General features: G+C 33.6%; 1 protein-coding gene across 1 annotated transcript in view; it reads left to right on the top strand.

The window, feature by feature from the left end:
* The window catches only part of LOC133206149 (serine/threonine-protein kinase MARK2-like), a 271,416-nt gene that overhangs the window by 124,583 nt on the left and 126,748 nt on the right, over window positions 1-20,085 (top strand). Inside the window, exon 9 of the mRNA XM_061342081.1 lies at window positions 5,167-5,402. Within this exon, the coding sequence (XP_061198065.1) occupies window positions 5,167-5,402 (236 nt within the window). The remainder of the gene's footprint in view (window positions 1-5,166; window positions 5,403-20,085) is intronic.

Genomic DNA, 20,085 nt, shown 5'->3' on the forward strand with positions numbered 1-20,085 from the left:
ACTGGAGAGTCTTAATCTTGGTAAGAAATGCTCACCAAACATAGACCACATGCTCAAATGATACCAAATGATACCTTATTACTTATATTTACATTTGCGACTTATTTATATTTCATATTTGCCTGATTATAATCTTTACCGTGGGAAGGGTTTTATTTTTCAAAATTAACGGCATGTGTTTAATCCATTGATTGCGCGTCGACCCTTTATGACGTCACTGAGAAATTACGTCGAACGTTTATGAGGCGAGGAACTCGTGTTTATACGGATATAGATACACATTGCTTTCAATAGTGTTATATAAAGGAAAGCATTTGCAAATGTAAATATTGAGATATATATCATTACGTAATTGTCAAAATATGTAGATGGTACAGCTGCATAGTCCTTAAGTATGAGAATAGAGTATATGAATGAAATTGTGAACATATGTCAATTAAAGATGGAACTAGACATATCTTATATGACTATAAAACATATTAATCTGTACCTTGTAAACAATGTACATCATTAATAAACAACTGACATAGTTCAGGTTATAATCATATTAAAAACTACGACACAGCATGAGATAACATGGTAGTGACCAAATAGTGTTTACTGTCCTAGCAAATACCAGTTGCAGCATGATTTAACTTACCCGATATGTATTATAACTTTGGGCTAAGACATCCTGTATAAAAATGTAGAATTCATGCACTTGTAAATCTGAAATCAGTTCCTAAAGCTAATATAATTGTCCTTAAATATCTACATGGTAGCCTTATATAACACATTCTTCTCTGTACAATGAATACTAAGTAGCCATTCTAATTTGTGCTTCTCTAACTACATTGGTTGGTGTTCTTATATATCTAGTATAGCAATCAGATGATCATCTGCCTAAAGTTTTAATTAGATGGTCTTCTATTCTAGATTTTACTGGGCACACAATTGAGTCATTTGAGTATAATACAATACTTGAGCCCTTGTGAAAATGATCTGTTTTAGATGTCTTTAAAAACATTTAAACACAATCTTTGTGAATTTGAACATCTTCACAACTTTAATGACAACATGGACCAAATCTCTGGTGAACTGTAAGTTCACCACAATAATTGATTGATTGATTGTATGTTGTTTTACGTCCCATTCGAGAATTTTTCACTCATATAGAGACGTCAGCATATACCGGTGAAGGGCTTCAAATTTTGACCTTTACTTGGCACTCAGAGCCATTGAGCAGTGAGGGATCTTTGTTTTTAAGGTCTTATCCGAAGGACCCGCAACTTTTCCTTTAAAGTGCCGAGCGCATGACGAAGGAACAGATGCTACCCATTTTTTATCGACTTAGGTCAGTCGCAGCCGAGATTCGAACTCACGACTTCCCGATCACGAAGCGAGCGCTCTACCAACTGAGCTACCGTGAACGGTTTCACCACAGCAAAAAAAAATGCAGTTACAAACGAAGCTGCTAGTAAAACATTGGTAAAAATTTTGAACATGCAATTCCTAAGAGTTGTACAAATTCTTTGTAAAATGTGAGCTGTTATAGGCAATCTAATCTTATTTTTGAATTGATCTTTGCTTTGTACTTTTCTGATTTAATTTTAACAGACACTTTTCTGAAATTAACTTCAAGCGGTCCATTGAGTGACATTTAGACTAAAAAGGGTTCGGAATTCCCATTTATATAAACGTATCTGATTCCACATAAGTATAAACGAATTGAAGAAAATTTAAGCAACAAGTTATGTTTACAATATGCTACAAAATATACAAGAATATCCTGTGTTATGGGTGGACATCTAATATCACAAACAACACCATGTATTGAAAAAATGAAATACATAGCAAGGCCGTGGTCCTCTCCCCTATGGTAAGAAATTCATCTAACAAATGATAATGAATATTTTCAATTCCATAATTGTATTTTGCAATCCAGCAAATGGCTTGTGAAAACTGATCAAATATTTTCGGTGAACTACTTCCAAAAGGGAGTCTAACAAAATAGTAAAACAATTTTTTTCCATTTCACACATAACAAGGGTCAGAATCTTGGAGCTACTGGTATCAACTTAAAAGTATCACATAATTATGTCTGTTTTGCACATTTTAGAGCTTTTTCTCAGTTCTTTAATTCTCTATATGGCATCATATATTCTAACTTTTTTCAAAGAACATTTATCTTTGTCAATCAAGTTATTAACACTGTGAATCTCCTCATTATCGTGTGGTGAAGATAAATCCAATATAAGACGCTTCTTCCCAGAATATTTACCCGTAGCCAAATTAACCTAGTGGGCTTACTCTGTATTTTGGAAATTCGAGTGTTTTGAAAGGTCCTTGCACAAATCCTTTCTGAAAGTTCTTCAACAATAACAGGGCTTTACCGAGCCGACTGTAAGTTCCTACGCATATGAATAATCAAGACTTATATCATCACCCATGAAAATATCGAATCCTTCATGAAGTCCACCGATTAAATAAGCAACAAAATGCCGGTCTGGGTGATGGCGTAATTCAAACTCTAATCTTTCTATATATACCAGTGTTGTAGCTTTGAATTCATCCAGTTCTGGCTTTCCTAGTCACCGCGGAGCCTTTTGTTTCTTTGTTTTAACGTCTGGCAGCACATTTGTGGAGCTGTTCTTTTCTGAAATTAACCTAGGACACTTCTGTTTACCATGTGATGTTGACATACAATTAGCACATACGTGTGCTCTTCTGCAGTACGACATAGAACATCTGTTAAAATTGAAGTTATTACAAATCTTCCTGCCTTCATGATGTGCAATATTGCGATCATACTTGTCTTTCCTTTGCTACTCCGCTGATGCTTGTTGTCTTTATCATCATGACTTTCAATACACATACTGGAAGTATGGGTAGTAGAGGAACAGAAATTACACTTGCTTACCTCTGCACCTGCCACAACACGCTTCAATATTTCTTCGTCTCCCTTGCCCCAATTCATAAGAACATTGTTCTGCTTTAGGGCAATAGCACATCTGGCAGCAAACAGTTTGTGGTACTCAATAATTTCGTTGGCCACACATTGTGAATTTCTATAATGTGAGCAAGGTATATGTCCAACTCCTCTTGTCTCCATGGATATGTGGCACACATTATTCTTTTACACCTACTAAAAGCAGTTACGAATTCGCTAATGTTCAAGTTCCTGCTTAATCTTTTATCTGTTTTCTCTTATTCTTATTTGGGCGTTTCGTACGATGGAATAAGTAAAGCACACATTTTAACATCTTCGCCTCTAAGTATTCTCGCATGTTTGTAGATACCAGATTGACGTGCCCTACATCTTTGGATGAGACCCTTATGCTCATGTGCTCACTGTTATTTAATGTATTATCCATACCTGAATCGCGGTTAACTTGATCCGCATATTTGCTTAGTGGATTCTCGTCTTCAGTTTCTGTAAGTCATTTACTCTTATTCTCTTTTTCCAAAAGTGTGTTAACTGTCTGTTGTAAGGCAACGCATGATTGGGCCATCGTTTGTAAGGTATCACACCGGTAATTGTTTTCACTATATAGTTCTATATAGAATAAAAAATCGTAAAAAATCAGGTATTTGAATTCATGAAAAAATATTTACAAGGAGGTGTTAAACATTACCTGTCACATTAGCTGACACCAAATAACAGGGTACCTACACGGCATTTTCTGACTTTTTCCATCTGCAAACAGGGCTACCCTCAAATCAACGTGTTTTCAATGTGTTTATAAACATCTTGAGTGCACCACAGGAAGTAGCCTCCTATGCCCTGAAAAAAATAGTTCTTGTCAAAAAACTTTATTTATTTACAAAGTACAAAAAATTTACTTCGCACAGGTACCAAAGTTGTAAAAATGGCTTGGAAGAAAATTAAAAAAATTCTCAAAAGAAAGGAAAATCCATTATATATGTATGGAACTACAATTGACTAAGTTCATTTTGATTGGTCAATTACCGGTGTGATACCTTGTAAAGTTTGCAGCAAGACGCCATTGTTGTTTTGATCCGTGACGTCATCTCCGCCCAGTGTTTGGGATTCCTCAGTCTGGTTTTCGCGCGTAGCTTTCAAGTGGTTCCTGACATTCTCTTTGTATAATTGTTTCAATGTTGTAGCATTAAATCCTTTTGGAACCTGAATGCCTAATCCCGTTAGTTTCTCTCTTAATTGAGCAATAGTCCAATTTAACGGGTTGTCCATGTCTAAATCTGGCGAAACATTGTCTACTGCAGCTATTGAAACATCGCCTACCTCCCGTTGTCTTGTAACGGATCTCCTAGCTGCTCACGGCACATTGTGTAATACACTACTCAACACTTAGAAATTTGCCAAATATTTATTCTCCCGCAATGTTTGCTTTCCTAATACATTAATCGTCAAGTTTTAAACATATCCCGTAACACTCGTCACACAATAGTTCACAGTATTTCATTTCCACACTTTGGATAAATTAAAAGTATGTGAAATCCAAAAAACGAAAGTTGGTCACAGTTATGACGATGAAATGTCACTTTACAGTATGAATTAATCACAGTTCAAGTACCCATCACAAAGATTTAGAGGTAAAATATTATTGAACTGGAAAAAAAACACTGCAGGAACGCTAACTTTGGCTAATAAATGATTCCCGATTGGTTAATTTTAATCACGTGGTTTACATGGGGTTCATAGAGGGTACTCCACTATATATAGACTAATGATATGTATTTGGAAAATAAACACTGATTATAAATATGATCACTTTCATATATTCTGTTTCCTACGCATAACGACATTAACTCGTATTTATATTTTGACTCCTCTAACCTTTCGCTGCAGAGGGTTTTCAAGATAGTGCTGGATATAATTTTTTACATACTAGTAACATTACATATTTGCTACATTTGAGGGCAAATACAGACAAGAAGATATAGGTCTACTTTAAGATTTGTTACACATTACTAAACTAACTATTTTCTTGATCCCTGAACATCCTCTTACTCTTGGGTAATGTAGTTCATCTGCAAGTTTATTTCGTTTTAGTTATAGTTTTAGAACATTGCATTTTACACAGGTGACCGTTAAGGCCCTTGGGCCTAAAGTTTAAAAGGATGAACTTGTAGGTATAATAAATAGATCTACCTAGTGCAGATTTGCAATGTTGTAAATTCATATTACATTTCCCCCAATACTAGATTACAACCCCAAACGTCCAAATACATGGCCGATGACACCTAAAGCTACAACCACTTTATTGCCTTATCCTCAAGAAGCATCTTCACAGAGACAGAGGACGAAGGTCATTCATACTCACACAGATGCTAGACAGTTGGTTCACACTATGTTGGTGAAGAAACTTCAAGAAGGAGAGATGACTATTGCAGATAACAGAGAACTTACAAAACAAATACCACTCTGGTTATTAAAGAAAGTAAGATATACATCATCATTCCCTCATATGTAGCTAACAAAATTTTAGCTATACATACTACATTTCCTCTGATAGTTTTAATTCCTTGTGTTTCTTTTAAATTTTTGCATATGATTAGTTGTCGTCTTTGAAATGAGTAATTAATACAAGCAGGGTCATTCAAAAAATACGAAGTCTTTTGTCATAACTGTTTTAAATTTAAGTTCATATTATAGCCAAATTTGGTAGACATCTTTAGCAGCAAATTCATATAATTTGAATTTTAAAAAATTAAATAATATCCTGATATTTATTAAAATTATCTAAAAATTGAGACAGTAAAATTTGGGTAACCGAGAGCACGGCCAAACTTGAGTAATCCAAAGCAATAAACTTTATAATGTGTAGAGTAAATTCTTTAATAAATGTTGTTTAAACGAAATAAAATTCAAATGTTCAAAATGTCAAATCTAGTATGTTATAATAACTTCAGATACCAATTTGTAATGTAATACATTGTTTAGTTTAAAAGAAAGCAATTTCAAAAGACAAGTAGACATTTAAAAATTGGGGAGGGGGGGGGGTTACATTAAAAGACGTCATGTACCAATGAATAACAATAACATTTTGTTTTGTATTCGGAAAACCTTTAAAACAAAGTCTGAAAATGTTTGAGGAACCAGGAAATGTATCAAAAATGCCCCGTGCATTAGTATTATAAATGGAAAAGTTTTTGAGTCTGAGAATCGGGCGATGGACGATTTATGAAGAACAGATTATAGTTAAGAGTAAATGACGTCATGGAAAGTTTTGTTTGTTTGTTTGTTGTAAAACGTCCCTCTGGAGAATTTTTCACTCATATGGAAAGCCACCACTTGCCGGTGGAGAGCTGCATATTTTTTACCTATACTCGGCACTCAGGGCCATTGAGCAGTGAGGGATCTTTTTCGTGCCAGCACCTACTGCGACACGGGAGCTCGGTTTATACGGTCTCATCCCATCCGAAGGACCCGTCTCCACGTCCCACAGTGGGATTCGAACCCCCGACGTAAGGATCACTCCTTACTCCGCGACTCTAGAGCAGACGCTCTAACCACTGCGCCACGCGGGCGACCGTCATAAAAAAAAGTAGTGTACGCTTTACTGTTGCAGAACTTGTAAAAGCAGAGTTACGCGACAAGAATTTGAATGATTGATTTATATTGTTTTCAGTCCTGTTCGAGAATTTTTCACTCATATAGAGACGTCAACAAGGGCAGTGAAGGTTCTTTATTGTGTCAACGCCTGCCGTGACACGGGGCCTCGGTTTTAATGATCTCATCCGAGAGACCCGCATCTTTCACTGCAAAGTGCCGAGCGCTTGGCAAAGGAACATTGCTACCATTTTTTCGACTTAAGTCAGTCGAGGCAGATGTTCGAACCCACGACCTTCCGATCACGGAGTCAGCGCTCTACTGACTAAGCTACATAGACGGTACAAAGAATTTGAAAACACTGACTAACTAACTTCAGCTATACAAAGTATGTGTCAAGTTAAGAATACGTTTTTATGAATGGGTAAGACGCTACAGACCGTGAATAAAATGAAAAGGCCGAGTAATTTTGAGAAACTTTATCGGTATTGTTTGTGACGGTACAATGCTGTTATTAAAGTTATGCATGCTCCGTTGTAACATGTTGATTTTAAAATTGGGTAACATGAGTTCCATTTATTCAAATGGAATGAAACTTCACATATCAACAAAAAATATTTTAAGCATATCAAAATCTCATTCCCCCACACCCACATTGTGCACCTTCTTAAAGACACCACATACATACGTAATGAAAAAAGCAAGTGCATTTAGTTACTTATAAGTTAAATCAAACATTGCCCATTTACTGTACAATTTTGTTTTACATTGAAAATTACTCTCTCAATATTTTTTTTTACTTTTGTATAAATTTAAAAATATTTTAAAATAATAATTGCTTATCTACAAACAAATTTTAAAATGATAATTGCTTATCTACAAACTTAGAAGACCTATTACCAGAGAACTATAATGTTGATCATGATATTCCTAGATACTCGGTAGACAGAGTCTTTAATGCTCAGGGTAGACAATTACTAGATTTTTGCATTGCCTCCCAGGTTCGTATTTTGAATGGTCGATTTGTTGGCGATTCTGTGGGTAATTTTACTTGTTATAAACCTAATGGAGCTAGTACTGTTAACTATGCTTTGGCCGATGTGGACCTTTTAAATAATATAATTTTTTTTTCAAGTATCTGATCCCACATATTTATCAGATCATGCAGAAATATATGTGTATATTCAGTGCAATAAGCTAAATAGTGAAGTTACTTCTAGCTCAAGAGCTTACAGTTGAAATTTCTGAAATGCTCGTAAAAATGGGAAAATATTTCAAAAACTAAATTATTAGATGCTATGTGTGATCCTAAATTATTAGAACAAATTTTATCTTATGAAAAATCAAATTATGAACAAAATGCAGAAGGTATAGATAAAGCTACAGAAGCACTGAATTCAGTTTTATAAGATTTAGCAATGAAATCATGTAAAATAATCAATTGTAAGAGAAAAAAGGCTTAAAAAAAATCCATGGTTTGACACTCAGCTTAAAGATTTGAAAAAACTTTGATAACGTTAGGAACTAAGATGGAAAATGAACCTTTTGATTCAAAAATTAGACATGATTATTTTACTCACTATTAAAAAATTTTAAAAAAATGTTAAAAAAAAAATATTTATTCCAGAAAAAATTATATGATAAATTATTGAATTGGTTCACACTATTATTGAATTGGAAAGAAACAAACCCCAAACAATACTAGGAAGTGCTTAATTCTCTCACAAGAAATAAAAGCTCTAATAATACAGCAGACATATTAGTTAACATCAAAAAAGTTATTAACCATTGTAAGACAAGGTATATGTAAAAAAAAAAAACAATAAAGAGTTTCAGAAAAGGATTGAAGATCATGTCAGTATAAAACTTTTTTAGAAGAAACCTAATTACTGACCAACCATTTACCTTCACTGTAGTTAAGAACTTAATTCATAAGCTTAGAATTAATAAAAGTGCAGGACCAGATCTTATTCCAAATGAAATATTAAAACAGCTCAGTGGTTACTTGTAAATCTATAGTTAAACTATTTAACTTAATATTGCATACTGGAGAATACCCATCTGCGTGGAGAAAATCCTGCGTGGAGAAAATCATTCATTGTTCTGATCTATAAATCTGGAGATAAGAATGACCTAAATAATTATAGAGGTATCTCAATTCAGAACTGCATAGCAAAACTTTTTAGTGCTACACTTAAATAAAAGATTAATGCTACATTTTGATAATTTATTCTCAAAACAAAAAACAAAGTTTTAACTTTTCAAAAAATATATAAACTAACTCCTGTTTTTTATTATGATAATCAACCTCTTGAAGAAGTAAAAGAATATAATTTCCTAGGAACAATAATTGATCACAAAGGTAGTTTAAACAAAGGAATACTAGAGCTGTCTAAGCTCCCTAAGAAAAATTTTCTCCAATTTCACACAATTACCTGTGAATTGGTCTTGTAAATTTTTTGACACTTTTATTCGCCCTATTTTATGCTTTAAAAGTGAAATCTGGTTTATGGATGATTATCTTCCTTCATACAGATCGAGCAATACTTAAAACAATGAAAAATAACAACTCATGTGATAATCTCGCTTTACAAGAAAAATCTGTCTACGAAAAAGTACATGCTAGATATTGTAAAACAGTTCTAGGACTCAACAAAACAGCATGCAATATTTCATCATTGTGTGAACTAGGTAGACTTCCAGTTTCTTCTTTTATTAAAACTCAAGATATGGTGTACTTTAATTTGTACGACTAAACTCTCAGAATGTAAACCCCATGATTGAAGAATCATATAATATCAATATATCTTTGTATGAAGAGGGATTTTACTCGTGGCATACCCTCGCACTGTCTATATTTAAAGAAAATAATTTAAATAGCAATGACTATAGGAAAAAAGATGAAAATTCGGTTAAAAAGAAGTTGAAGAAAATAGTACTAGATAATTATAAAGGCAAAACTATGGAAAAAGTATCCAAATTCACAGAAAACTATATTTGTACAGTAAAATAAAACACAATCTCAATATGGAAGAATAACTTATGCTTGAAAATAGTTTCAAGAATAGACAATTGCTAACTAAGTTTCGAACAAGTGGCCACTGCCTACTGATTGAAACTAGTAGACATACGAAAATACCTCGACAACAAAGATTATGCACTTCATGTAATGCTATTGATGATGAACTTCATTTCTTAGGTCACCTGAGTCACTCAGGTGACCTATTGATATCCGTTTTTGTCTGTCGTCGTGCGTTAACTTTTGAACATTGTCAACTTCTTCTCTAGAACCGCTCAACCAATTTTAACCAATTTTGGCATATAGCATCTTTAGGTGAAGGGGAACAAAAATTATGAATTTCATGGTCCCTGCCCTCCTGGGCCCCAGGGATGGTGCTAAAACCACCAAAATTCATGCAATCTTTAAAAATCTTCTTCTTTACTCCTGGACATCAAGCAGTCAAACTGTTGACATGATTGTATTAAGCATTGGGCCCTCTACCTAAATTGTGAAATTCATGGCCCCTGGGTCAGGGGTTCTGGTGCTAGGGCGGGGCTCTATTGATTATATACTGAAAAATGCATTATTTCTGTGAAAATGTTCTTCTCTGCTCCTGGATATTATATAAACAAACTAAGTGCATGATTATGATAAGCATTGATGCCTTTTCCAAAATTGTGATATTCATGGCACCTGGGTTTTGGTGTCAGGGCGGGGATCTATTGTTATATAGTGAAAATGCATTAATTCTGTGAAAATCTTCTTCTCTTCGCCTGGGTATTATTTAAACAAACTAAGTGCATGGTAATGATGCACAAGGATGCTTTTTCCAAAATTGTGAAATTCATGGTACCTTGGTCAAGGGTTCTGGTGTTAGGGCGGGGCTCTATTGATTATATAGTGAAAATGCATTAATTCTTTGAAAATGTTCTTCTCTGCTCCTGGATATTATATGAACAAACTAAGTGCATGGTTATGATAAGCATTGATGCCTTTTCCAAAATTGTGAATTTCTTGGTCCCTGGGTCAGGGGTTCTGGTGTTAGGGTTGGGGAGGGGGGCTCTATTGATTATATGGTGAAAAAGCATATATATTCTTTTCTGCTCCTAGTTATAAAGTAAACTAAGTGTGTAGTTATGATGAACAAGAATGCTTCTTCATGAATCATGGCCTCTAAGTCATATGTTCTGGTGTTAGGGTGGGACTCTCTTAATAATATAGTGAAAATTCATTAATTCTGTTAAACAATCCTATCTGCTTCTTAGTGTTGAGCAGATAAACAAAGTGCATAGTTATGATGAACAACTGTGCTTCTTACAAAATTTTTAAAACTTTTGGTCTCTAGGTTTTGGGCCTGGGCTATATTTATTAATAAACTGAAAATGTGTTAATTCTTTGAAAATCTTCAACTAAGTGCATAGTTATGATAATGAGAGTACCTCTACCAAATTTATGAATTTCATGACCCTGGGACATGGGTTTTAGTGTTAGGGTAGGGGTGTGTTGAATCTGTAGTGAAAATGCAATATTTCTTTGAAAATCTTCTCTGCTCCTTGGCATATCGAAGGCAAACAGAATTAAAGTTTTATTAAGCAAGGCTATTTTTACCAGATTTTTGACATCAGGACCATTTGGTCAAGTGTTGTGGTCTTAATCAGGGCTCTATTAATTTGCATTCAACTGAGAGAAGTTATTCCCCTTTGCCATTCACTTTTGATAATTATTCACTGTAAATAATGTATTTGAAAGTTAATAGAATTAGAGAATCAGGGATGGGGTAATCGTAATCGAGTAATCGTAATCGATTGTAATGATTACTTTTTTTCAAGTAATCGACAGTAATCTGTAATCGAAGAGATTTTCGATTACTTGTAATCGTAATTTAATCGATTGCAGCTAAAATTATCAATGTAATTATAATTACTTTTTCGATTACTTTCGATTATTTTATATATAAATGGATGTTATTTTGGAGAATTATTTCCAGTCAGTCAAATAGATATCAAATATAAACCACCTAGTGTAATGTTTGGATTTCCTAACTTTTATTATCATAAGTTTAACTAGTTATAATTGTAACGGGGACCGTTACAGATGTTCCCCAAACGCTCCCCAACTCCCTTCTGGTGTCTTATTTCCTGTAAGCTTCATTAAATAAGGCAATCAAGAATATTGGTCGCTTTTCACATTTCACGCGCGCCCACGTACATGCTTGTGCAGGATGACCATGTCATCTCGTCTATACTATTAATGCATCTTTATATTCGGCGTATCAAAACATTTCATCAAAAAATATAAAAGTTACGGCTAAATCAAGTATATTGGTGATCTAAGCATTGCGTGCGCGCGCACGTGCATGCATGTTCATAATGACCATGTCTTCTTGTCTACACTAAGAATATATTTTATATACTGAGTATCAAACCTTTTCATAAAAAATAGAAGTTACGGCTATATTAAGTATATTGGTCATTTAACACTTTGCACGCGCGCGCACGTGCATGCATGTGCATGATGACCATATCACCTTGTTTACACTTTTAATATGTCTCTTTATTCTTAGTATCAAAGCTTTTCATAAAAAAATATAAAATTACTGCTATATCAAGTATATTGGTCATTTTATTCATTGCACACGCGCGCACGTGCATGCATATGCATGCATGTGCATGATGACATGTCATCTTGTCTACACTTCTTATATATATAAATATTTTGAGTATCAAAGCATTTCATCAAAAAGTATAAAAGTTACGACTATATCAAGTAAATTGGTCATTTTACGCTTTGCGCGTGCGCGCACGTGCATGCATGTGCAAGTTGACCATGTCATCTTATTTACACTTTTAATATATCCTTATATTCTAAGTATCAAAGGATTTCATAAAAAAAATATAAAAATTACAGTATTTCAAGTATATTGGTCATTTTACGCAATGCAAGCGCACGCACGTGCATGCACGTGCGCGCAAAATGACCTTCGTTCCGCAAATCACATAACATGCCTAGTTACCCTAAAAATGTTTCACCTCAATCGGATCAGTAGTTTACGAGATCACTCGCGGACAAAAAAGTACCCAGGAAGAAGAAAAATAAAAATAACTAGATACTTATTGCCTAGGCAATAACAGGTCTTCCGTTTTCTTGACTTCTTCGAGAAAAAAAAAACAACACAATCTTGTCAAAAAGATTACTCTAAATAATTAACAAAAGTTATCTCAAGGTTTCCAAAGATATGTAAATACAAATAAAAACAAACGGAATTACTTTCCTGTTTTCTTTATGTACTTCGTCATGAACGAAAGTGCTCCAAACGAATAAAATGTTCATTCTACACCTAAATTATTCACAACTGATCATCCCTAAAAGTTTCCATGAAAAACTACTCATGTTTGAGACAACTTCCGGGTTTTCGGTTGGCACTTCCGCTGAAAATAATTTGCATGGTTATGGCCTATCTAACATCCCCATTAGCCAAACATTTCTGTAAAAAGAAGAAAAAAACTTTAAAAATTCACTTTTTTTCATCGCTTCCTGTCACTAACGGAAGTGACGGCAACGTACGATTTTTACATGATGTAGATAAACTGATGACTGACTATCAGTTCTGAAAGTTTTAGACTTCAGCAATGTACTGTTTCTGAGCAATTTGGTGAACAAAATCTCAATTTGAGGACAGAAAAACACGCGACCGGAAGTGCATTTTCATAAGATGGTTATCGTCACACTAGGCAATTGCAGTCTCAATAAAATATATGAAAATCATTTCAAAGACTTTATCTATGAGCAATATTTTTGGGAAAGTTAAAAATCCCAATTACATAGTTTTCTCTTATAACCGGAAGTTGTCGTTTTTTTGTTTCCAGTGAGACCAACACATATAGAAACTGTGAAAGAGATTCAATTATATGATGCAAGTTTTATTTCAAAAGATAAAAGATGAAATTTTTGATTTCTTTGATCACTTCCTGTGACGACCGGAAGTGACGGCTGACACTATTAACCCAAAGGGTTTTGCTTACTCATTAAGTTCTATTACTCGTATAAGTTTGGTGTCTTAATCTCTTACCGTTTCTGAGATCTCACTTTGACAAGTTCTCATTTTGCGGACAGTAAAACACGCGACAGGAAGTGAATTTTACGAAGATATTTGACGTTACTCTAGACATTTGCAGTCTTAATAACATATCTAAAAATCATTTCAAATACTTCATCTATAAGCGATATTTATGGGAAAGTAAAATGCTCAAATTATGTAGTTTTTCGCTTATAACCGGAAGTTGACGTTTCTGTTTCCGGTGCGACCAACATATTTCGAAACCACAAAACAGATGCAATAATGTGATGCAAGATTTAATCAAAAACAGAAAAGTTGAAATTTTTGATTTCTTTGATCACTTCCTGCGACGACCGGAAGTGACGGCTGACAGATTTAAACATATTCCACAAACCTACTTGTCATGGTCTATAATCCCTGAAAGTTTGGTGTCTTAATCTTTTACCGTTTCTGAGAAAACGTCCGGACATGAACTCTTTTGAAAAAACGGAAATCGGACATATATGACGACCGGAAGTGAATTTTGCAAAATCCTTAAAAAAGTTTTTAGTTTTTTTAATTTCACATAATCCCTGAAAGTTTCAAGAAAATCCATCGAGCCATCTCTTAGAAATCGCTTGGACAAAAAATGGGAAAAAAATAATAATAACTAGATACTTATTGCCTAGGCAATAACAGGTCTTCCGTTTTCTTGACTTCTTTGAAAAAAAAACCCACAATCATCTCAATAAGATTACTCTAAATAATAACAAAAGTTATCTCAAGGCTTCCAAAGATATGTAGATACAGATAAAAACAAACGGAATTACTTTTCTGTTTTCTTTATGTACTTCGTCATGAATGAAAGTGCTCCAAACGAATAAAATGTAAAAAATAATTTGCATGGTCATGGTCTATCTAACATCTGCATTAGCCAAACATTTCTACAAAAAAAAAAAAAAAAAAAAAAAAAAAAAAAAAAAAAAGAACTTTAAAAATTCACTTTTTTGCATCGCTTCCTGTCACGACCGGAAGTGGCGACAACGTACGATTTTTACATGATGTAGATAAACTGGTAACTAACTATAAGTTCTGAAAGTTTTTGACTTCAGTCATGTAGTGTTTTTGAGCTTTAAGGTGAACAAAATCTCAACTTGAGGACAGAAAAACATGCGACCGGAAGTGCATTTTCCTAAGATGGTTGACTTCACACTAGACAATTGCAGTCTCAATAACATATGTAAAAATCATTTCAAAAACTTTATCAATAAGTGATATTTTTGGGAATGTTTAAAATCCCAATTACATAGTTTCTCTCTTATAACCGGAAGTTGTCGTTTTTTGTTTCCAGTGAGACCAACACATATAGAAACTGTGAAAGAGATTCAATTATATGATGCAAGTTTTATTTCAAAAGTGAAAAGTTTAAATTTTCGATTTCTTTGATCACTTCCTGTAACGACCGGAAGAGACGGCTGACGCTATTAACCCAAAAAGTTTTGCCTACTCATTAAGTTCTATTACTCATATAAGTTTGGTGTCTTAATCTCTTACCGTTTCTGAGATCTCACTTTGACAAGTTCTTATTTTGCGGACAGTAAAACATGCGACCGGAAGAGAATTTTACCAAGATATTTGACGTTACTCTAGACATTTGCAGTCTAAATAACATATCTAAAAATCATTTCAAATACTTCATCTATAAGCGATATTTATTGGAAAGTAAAATACTCAAATTATGTAGTTTTTCTCTTATAACCGGAAGTTGACGTTTCTGTTTCCGGTGGAACTAACATATTTCGAAACTGTAAAACAGATGCAATAATGTGATGCAAGATTTAATTAAAATAAGAAAAGTTGAAATTTTCGATTTCTTTGATCTCCTCCTGTGACAACCAGAAGTGACGGCTGATGGATTTAAACATATTCTGCAAACGTACTTGTCATGATCAATAAACCCTGAAAGTTTGAGGTCTTAATCTTTTACCGTTTCTGAGATATCGTCCGGACATGATCTCTTTTGAAAAAACGGAAATTGGACATATCTGACGACGGGAAGTGAATTTTGCAAATTCCTTAAAAATGTTTTTAGTTTATTTTATTTTTCATAATCCCTGAAAGTTTCAAGAAAATCCATCGAGCCATCTCTGAGAAATCGCTTGGACAAAGAACGGGAAAATAATAATAATAATAATAAACAGTAGAATCACTATAAGGTCTTCCGTCTGAAACGGAAGACCTTAATAACTAGATACTTATTGCCTAGGCAATAACAGGTCTTCCGTTTTCTTGACTTCTTTGAAAAAAAAACCCACAATCATCTCAATAAGATTACTCTAAATAATAACAAAAGTTATCTCAAGGCTTCCAAAGATATGTAGATACAGATAAAAACAAACGGAATTACTTTTCTGTTTTCTTTATGCACTTCGTCATAAACGAAAGTGCTCCAAACGAATAAAATGTATAAAAATAATTTGCATGGTCATGGTCTATCTAACATCTGCATAAGCCAAACATTTCTACAAAAAAAAAAAAAAAAAAAAAAAAAAAAAAAAAAAAAAAACTTTAAAAATTCACTTTTTTGCATCGCTTCCTGTCACGACCGGAAGTGACGACAACGTACGATTTTTACATGATGTAGATAAACTGGTAACTAACTATAAGTTCTGAAAGTTTTTGACTTCAGTCATGTAGTGTTTTTGAGCATTTAGGTGAACAAAATCTCAACTTGAGGACAGAAAAACACGCGACCGGAAAGCCATTTTCCTAAGATGGTTGACTTCACACTAGACAATTGCAGTCTCAATAACATATGTAAAAATCATTTCAAAAACTTTATCAATAAGTGATATTTTTGGGAAAGTTAAAAATCCCAATTACATAGTTTCTCTCTTATAACCGGAAGTTGTCGTTTTTTGTTTCCAGTGAGACCAACACATATAGAAACTGTGAAAGAGATTCAATTATATGATGCAAGTTTTATTTCAAAAGTGAAAAGTTTAAATTTTCGATTTCTTTGATCACTTCCTGTAACGACCGGAAGTGACGGCTGAGGCTATTAACCCAAAAAGTTTTGCCTACTCATTAAGTTCTATTACTCATATAAGTTTGGTGTCTTAAACTCTTACCGTTTCTGAGATCTCACTTTGACAAGTTCTTATTTTGCGGACAGGAAAACACGCGACCGGAAGTGAATTTTACCAAGATATTTGACGTTACTCTAGACATTTGCAGTCTAAATTACATATCTAAAAATCATTTCAAATACTTCATCTATAAGCGATATTTATGGGAAAGTAAAATGCTCAAATTATGTAGTTTTTCGCTTATAACCGGAAGTTGACGTTTCTGTTTCCGGTGCGACCAACATATTTCGAAACCACAAAACAGATGCAATAATGTGATGCAAGATTTAATCAAAAACAGAAAAGTTGAAATTTTTGATTTCTTTGATCACTTCCTGCGACGACCGGAAGTGACGGCTGACAGATTTAAACATATTCCACAAACCTACTTGTCATGGTCTATAATCCCTGAAAGTTTGGTGTCTTAATCTTTTACCGTTTCTGAGAAAACGTCCGGACATGAACTCTTTTGAAAAAACGGAAATCGGACATATATGACGACCGGAAGTGAATTTTGCAAAATCCTTAAAAAAGTTTTTAGTTTTTTTAATTTCACATAATCCCTGAAAGTTTCAAGAAAATCCATCGAGCCATCTCTTAGAAATCGCTTGGACAAAAAATGGGAAAAAAATAATAATAACTAGATACTTATTGCCTAGGCAATAACAGGTCTTCCGTTTTCTTGACTTCTTTGAAAAAAAAACCCACAATCATCTCAATAAGATTACTCTAAATAATAACAAAAGTTATCTCAAGGCTTCCAAAGATATGTAGATACAGATAAAAACAAACGGAATTACTTTTCTGTTTTCTTTATGTACTTCGTCATGAATGAAAGTGCTCCAAACGAATAAAATGTAAAAAATAATTTGCATGGTCATGGTCTATCTAACATCTGCATTAGCCAAACATTTCTACAAAAAAAAAAAAAAAAAAAAAAAAAAAAAAAAAAAAAAGAACTTTAAAAATTCACTTTTTTGCATCGCTTCCTGTCACGACCGGAAGTGGCGACAACGTACGATTTTTACATGATGTAGATAAACTGGTAACTAACTATAAGTTCTGAAAGTTTTTGACTTCAGTCATGTAGTGTTTTTGAGCTTTAAGGTGAACAAAATCTCAACTTGAGGACAGAAAAACATGCGACCGGAAGTGCATTTTCCTAAGATGGTTGACTTCACACTAGACAATTGCAGTCTCAATAACATATGTAAAAATCATTTCAAAAACTTTATCAATAAGTGATATTTTTGGGAATGTTTAAAATCCCAATTACATAGTTTCTCTCTTATAACCGGAAGTTGTCGTTTTTTGTTTCCAGTGAGACCAACACATATAGAAACTGTGAAAGAGATTCAATTATATGATGCAAGTTTTATTTCAAAAGTGAAAAGTTTAAATTTTCGATTTCTTTGATCACTTCCTGTAACGACCGGAAGAGACGGCTGACGCTATTAACCCAAAAAGTTTTGCCTACTCATTAAGTTCTATTACTCATATAAGTTTGGTGTCTTAATCTCTTACCGTTTCTGAGATCTCACTTTGACAAGTTCTTATTTTGCGGACAGTAAAACATGCGACCGGAAGAGAATTTTACCAAGATATTTGACGTTACTCTAGACATTTGCAGTCTAAATAACATATCTAAAAATCATTTCAAATACTTCATCTATAAGCGATATTTATTGGAAAGTAAAATACTCAAATTATGTAGTTTTTCTCTTATAACCGGAAGTTGACGTTTCTGTTTCCGGTGGAACTAACATATTTCGAAACTGTAAAACAGATGCAATAATGTGATGCAAGATTTAATTAAAATAAGAAAAGTTGAAATTTTCGATTTCTTTGATCTCCTCCTGTGACAACCAGAAGTGACGGCTGATGGATTTAAACATATTCTGCAAACGTACTTGTCATGATCAATAAACCCTGAAAGTTTGAGGTCTTAATCTTTTACCGTTTCTGAGATATCGTCCGGACATGATCTCTTTTGAAAAAACGGAAATTGGACATATCTGACGACGGGAAGTGAATTTTGCAAATTCCTTAAAAATGTTTTTAGTTTATTTTATTTTTCATAATCCCTGAAAGTTTCAAGAAAATCCATCGAGCCATCTCTGAGAAATCGCTTGGACAAAGAACGGGAAAATAATAATAATAATAATAAACAGTAGAATCACTATAAGGTCTTCCGTCTGAAACGGAAGACCTTAATAACTAGATACTTATTGCCTAGGCAATAACAGGTCTTCCGTTTTCTTGACTTCTTTGAAAAAAAAACCCACAATCATCTCAATAAGATTACTCTAAATAATAACAAAAGTTATCTCAAGGCTTCCAAAGATATGTAGATACAGATAAAAACAAACGGAATTACTTTTCTGTTTTCTTTATGCACTTCGTCATAAACGAAAGTGCTCCAAACGAATAAAATGTATAAAAATAATTTGCATGGTCATGGTCTATCTAACATCTGCATAAGCCAAACATTTCTACAAAAAAAAAAAAAAAAAAAAAAAAAAAAAAAAAAAAAACTTTAAAAATTCACTTTTTTGCATCGCTTCCTGTCACGACCGGAAGTGACGACAACGTACGATTTTTACATGATGTAGATAAACTGGTAACTAACTATAAGTTCTGAAAGTTTTTGACTTCAGTCATGTAGTGTTTTTGAGCATTTAGGTGAACAAAATCTCAACTTGAGGACAGAAAAACACGCGACCGGAAAGCCATTTTCCTAAGATGGTTGACTTCACACTAGACAATTGCAGTCTCAATAACATATGTAAAAATCATTTCAAAAACTTTATCAATAAGTGATATTTTTGGGAAAGTTAAAAATCCCAATTACATAGTTTCTCTCTTATAACCGGAAGTTGTCGTTTTTTGTTTCCAGTGAGACCAACACATATAGAAACTGTGAAAGAGATTCAATTATATGATGCAAGTTTTATTTCAAAAGTGAAAAGTTTAAATTTTCGATTTCTTTGATCACTTCCTGTAACGACCGGAAGTGACGGCTGAGGCTATTAACCCAAAAAGTTTTGCCTACTCATTAAGTTCTATTACTCATATAAGTTTGGTGTCTTAAACTCTTACCGTTTCTGAGATCTCACTTTGACAAGTTCTTATTTTGCGGACAGGAAAACACGCGACCGGAAGTGAATTTTACCAAGATATTTGACGTTACTCTAGACATTTGCAGTCTAAATTACATATCTAAAAATCATTTCAAATACTTCATCTATAAGCGATATTTATTGGAAAGTAAAATACTCAAATTATGTAGTTTTTCTCTTATAACCGGAAGTTGACGTTTCTGTTTCCGGTGGAACTAACATATTTCGAAACTGTAAAACAGATGCAATAATGTGATGCAAGATTTAATTAAAATAAGAAAAGTTGA

Source organism: Saccostrea echinata, unplaced genomic scaffold (assembly GCF_033153115.1).
Source record: "Saccostrea echinata isolate AGI-Se365-2 ecotype Australia unplaced genomic scaffold, CSIRO_AGI_Sech_v1 ptg000054l, whole genome shotgun sequence".
NCBI lineage: Eukaryota > Metazoa > Mollusca > Bivalvia > Ostreida > Ostreidae > Saccostrea > Saccostrea echinata.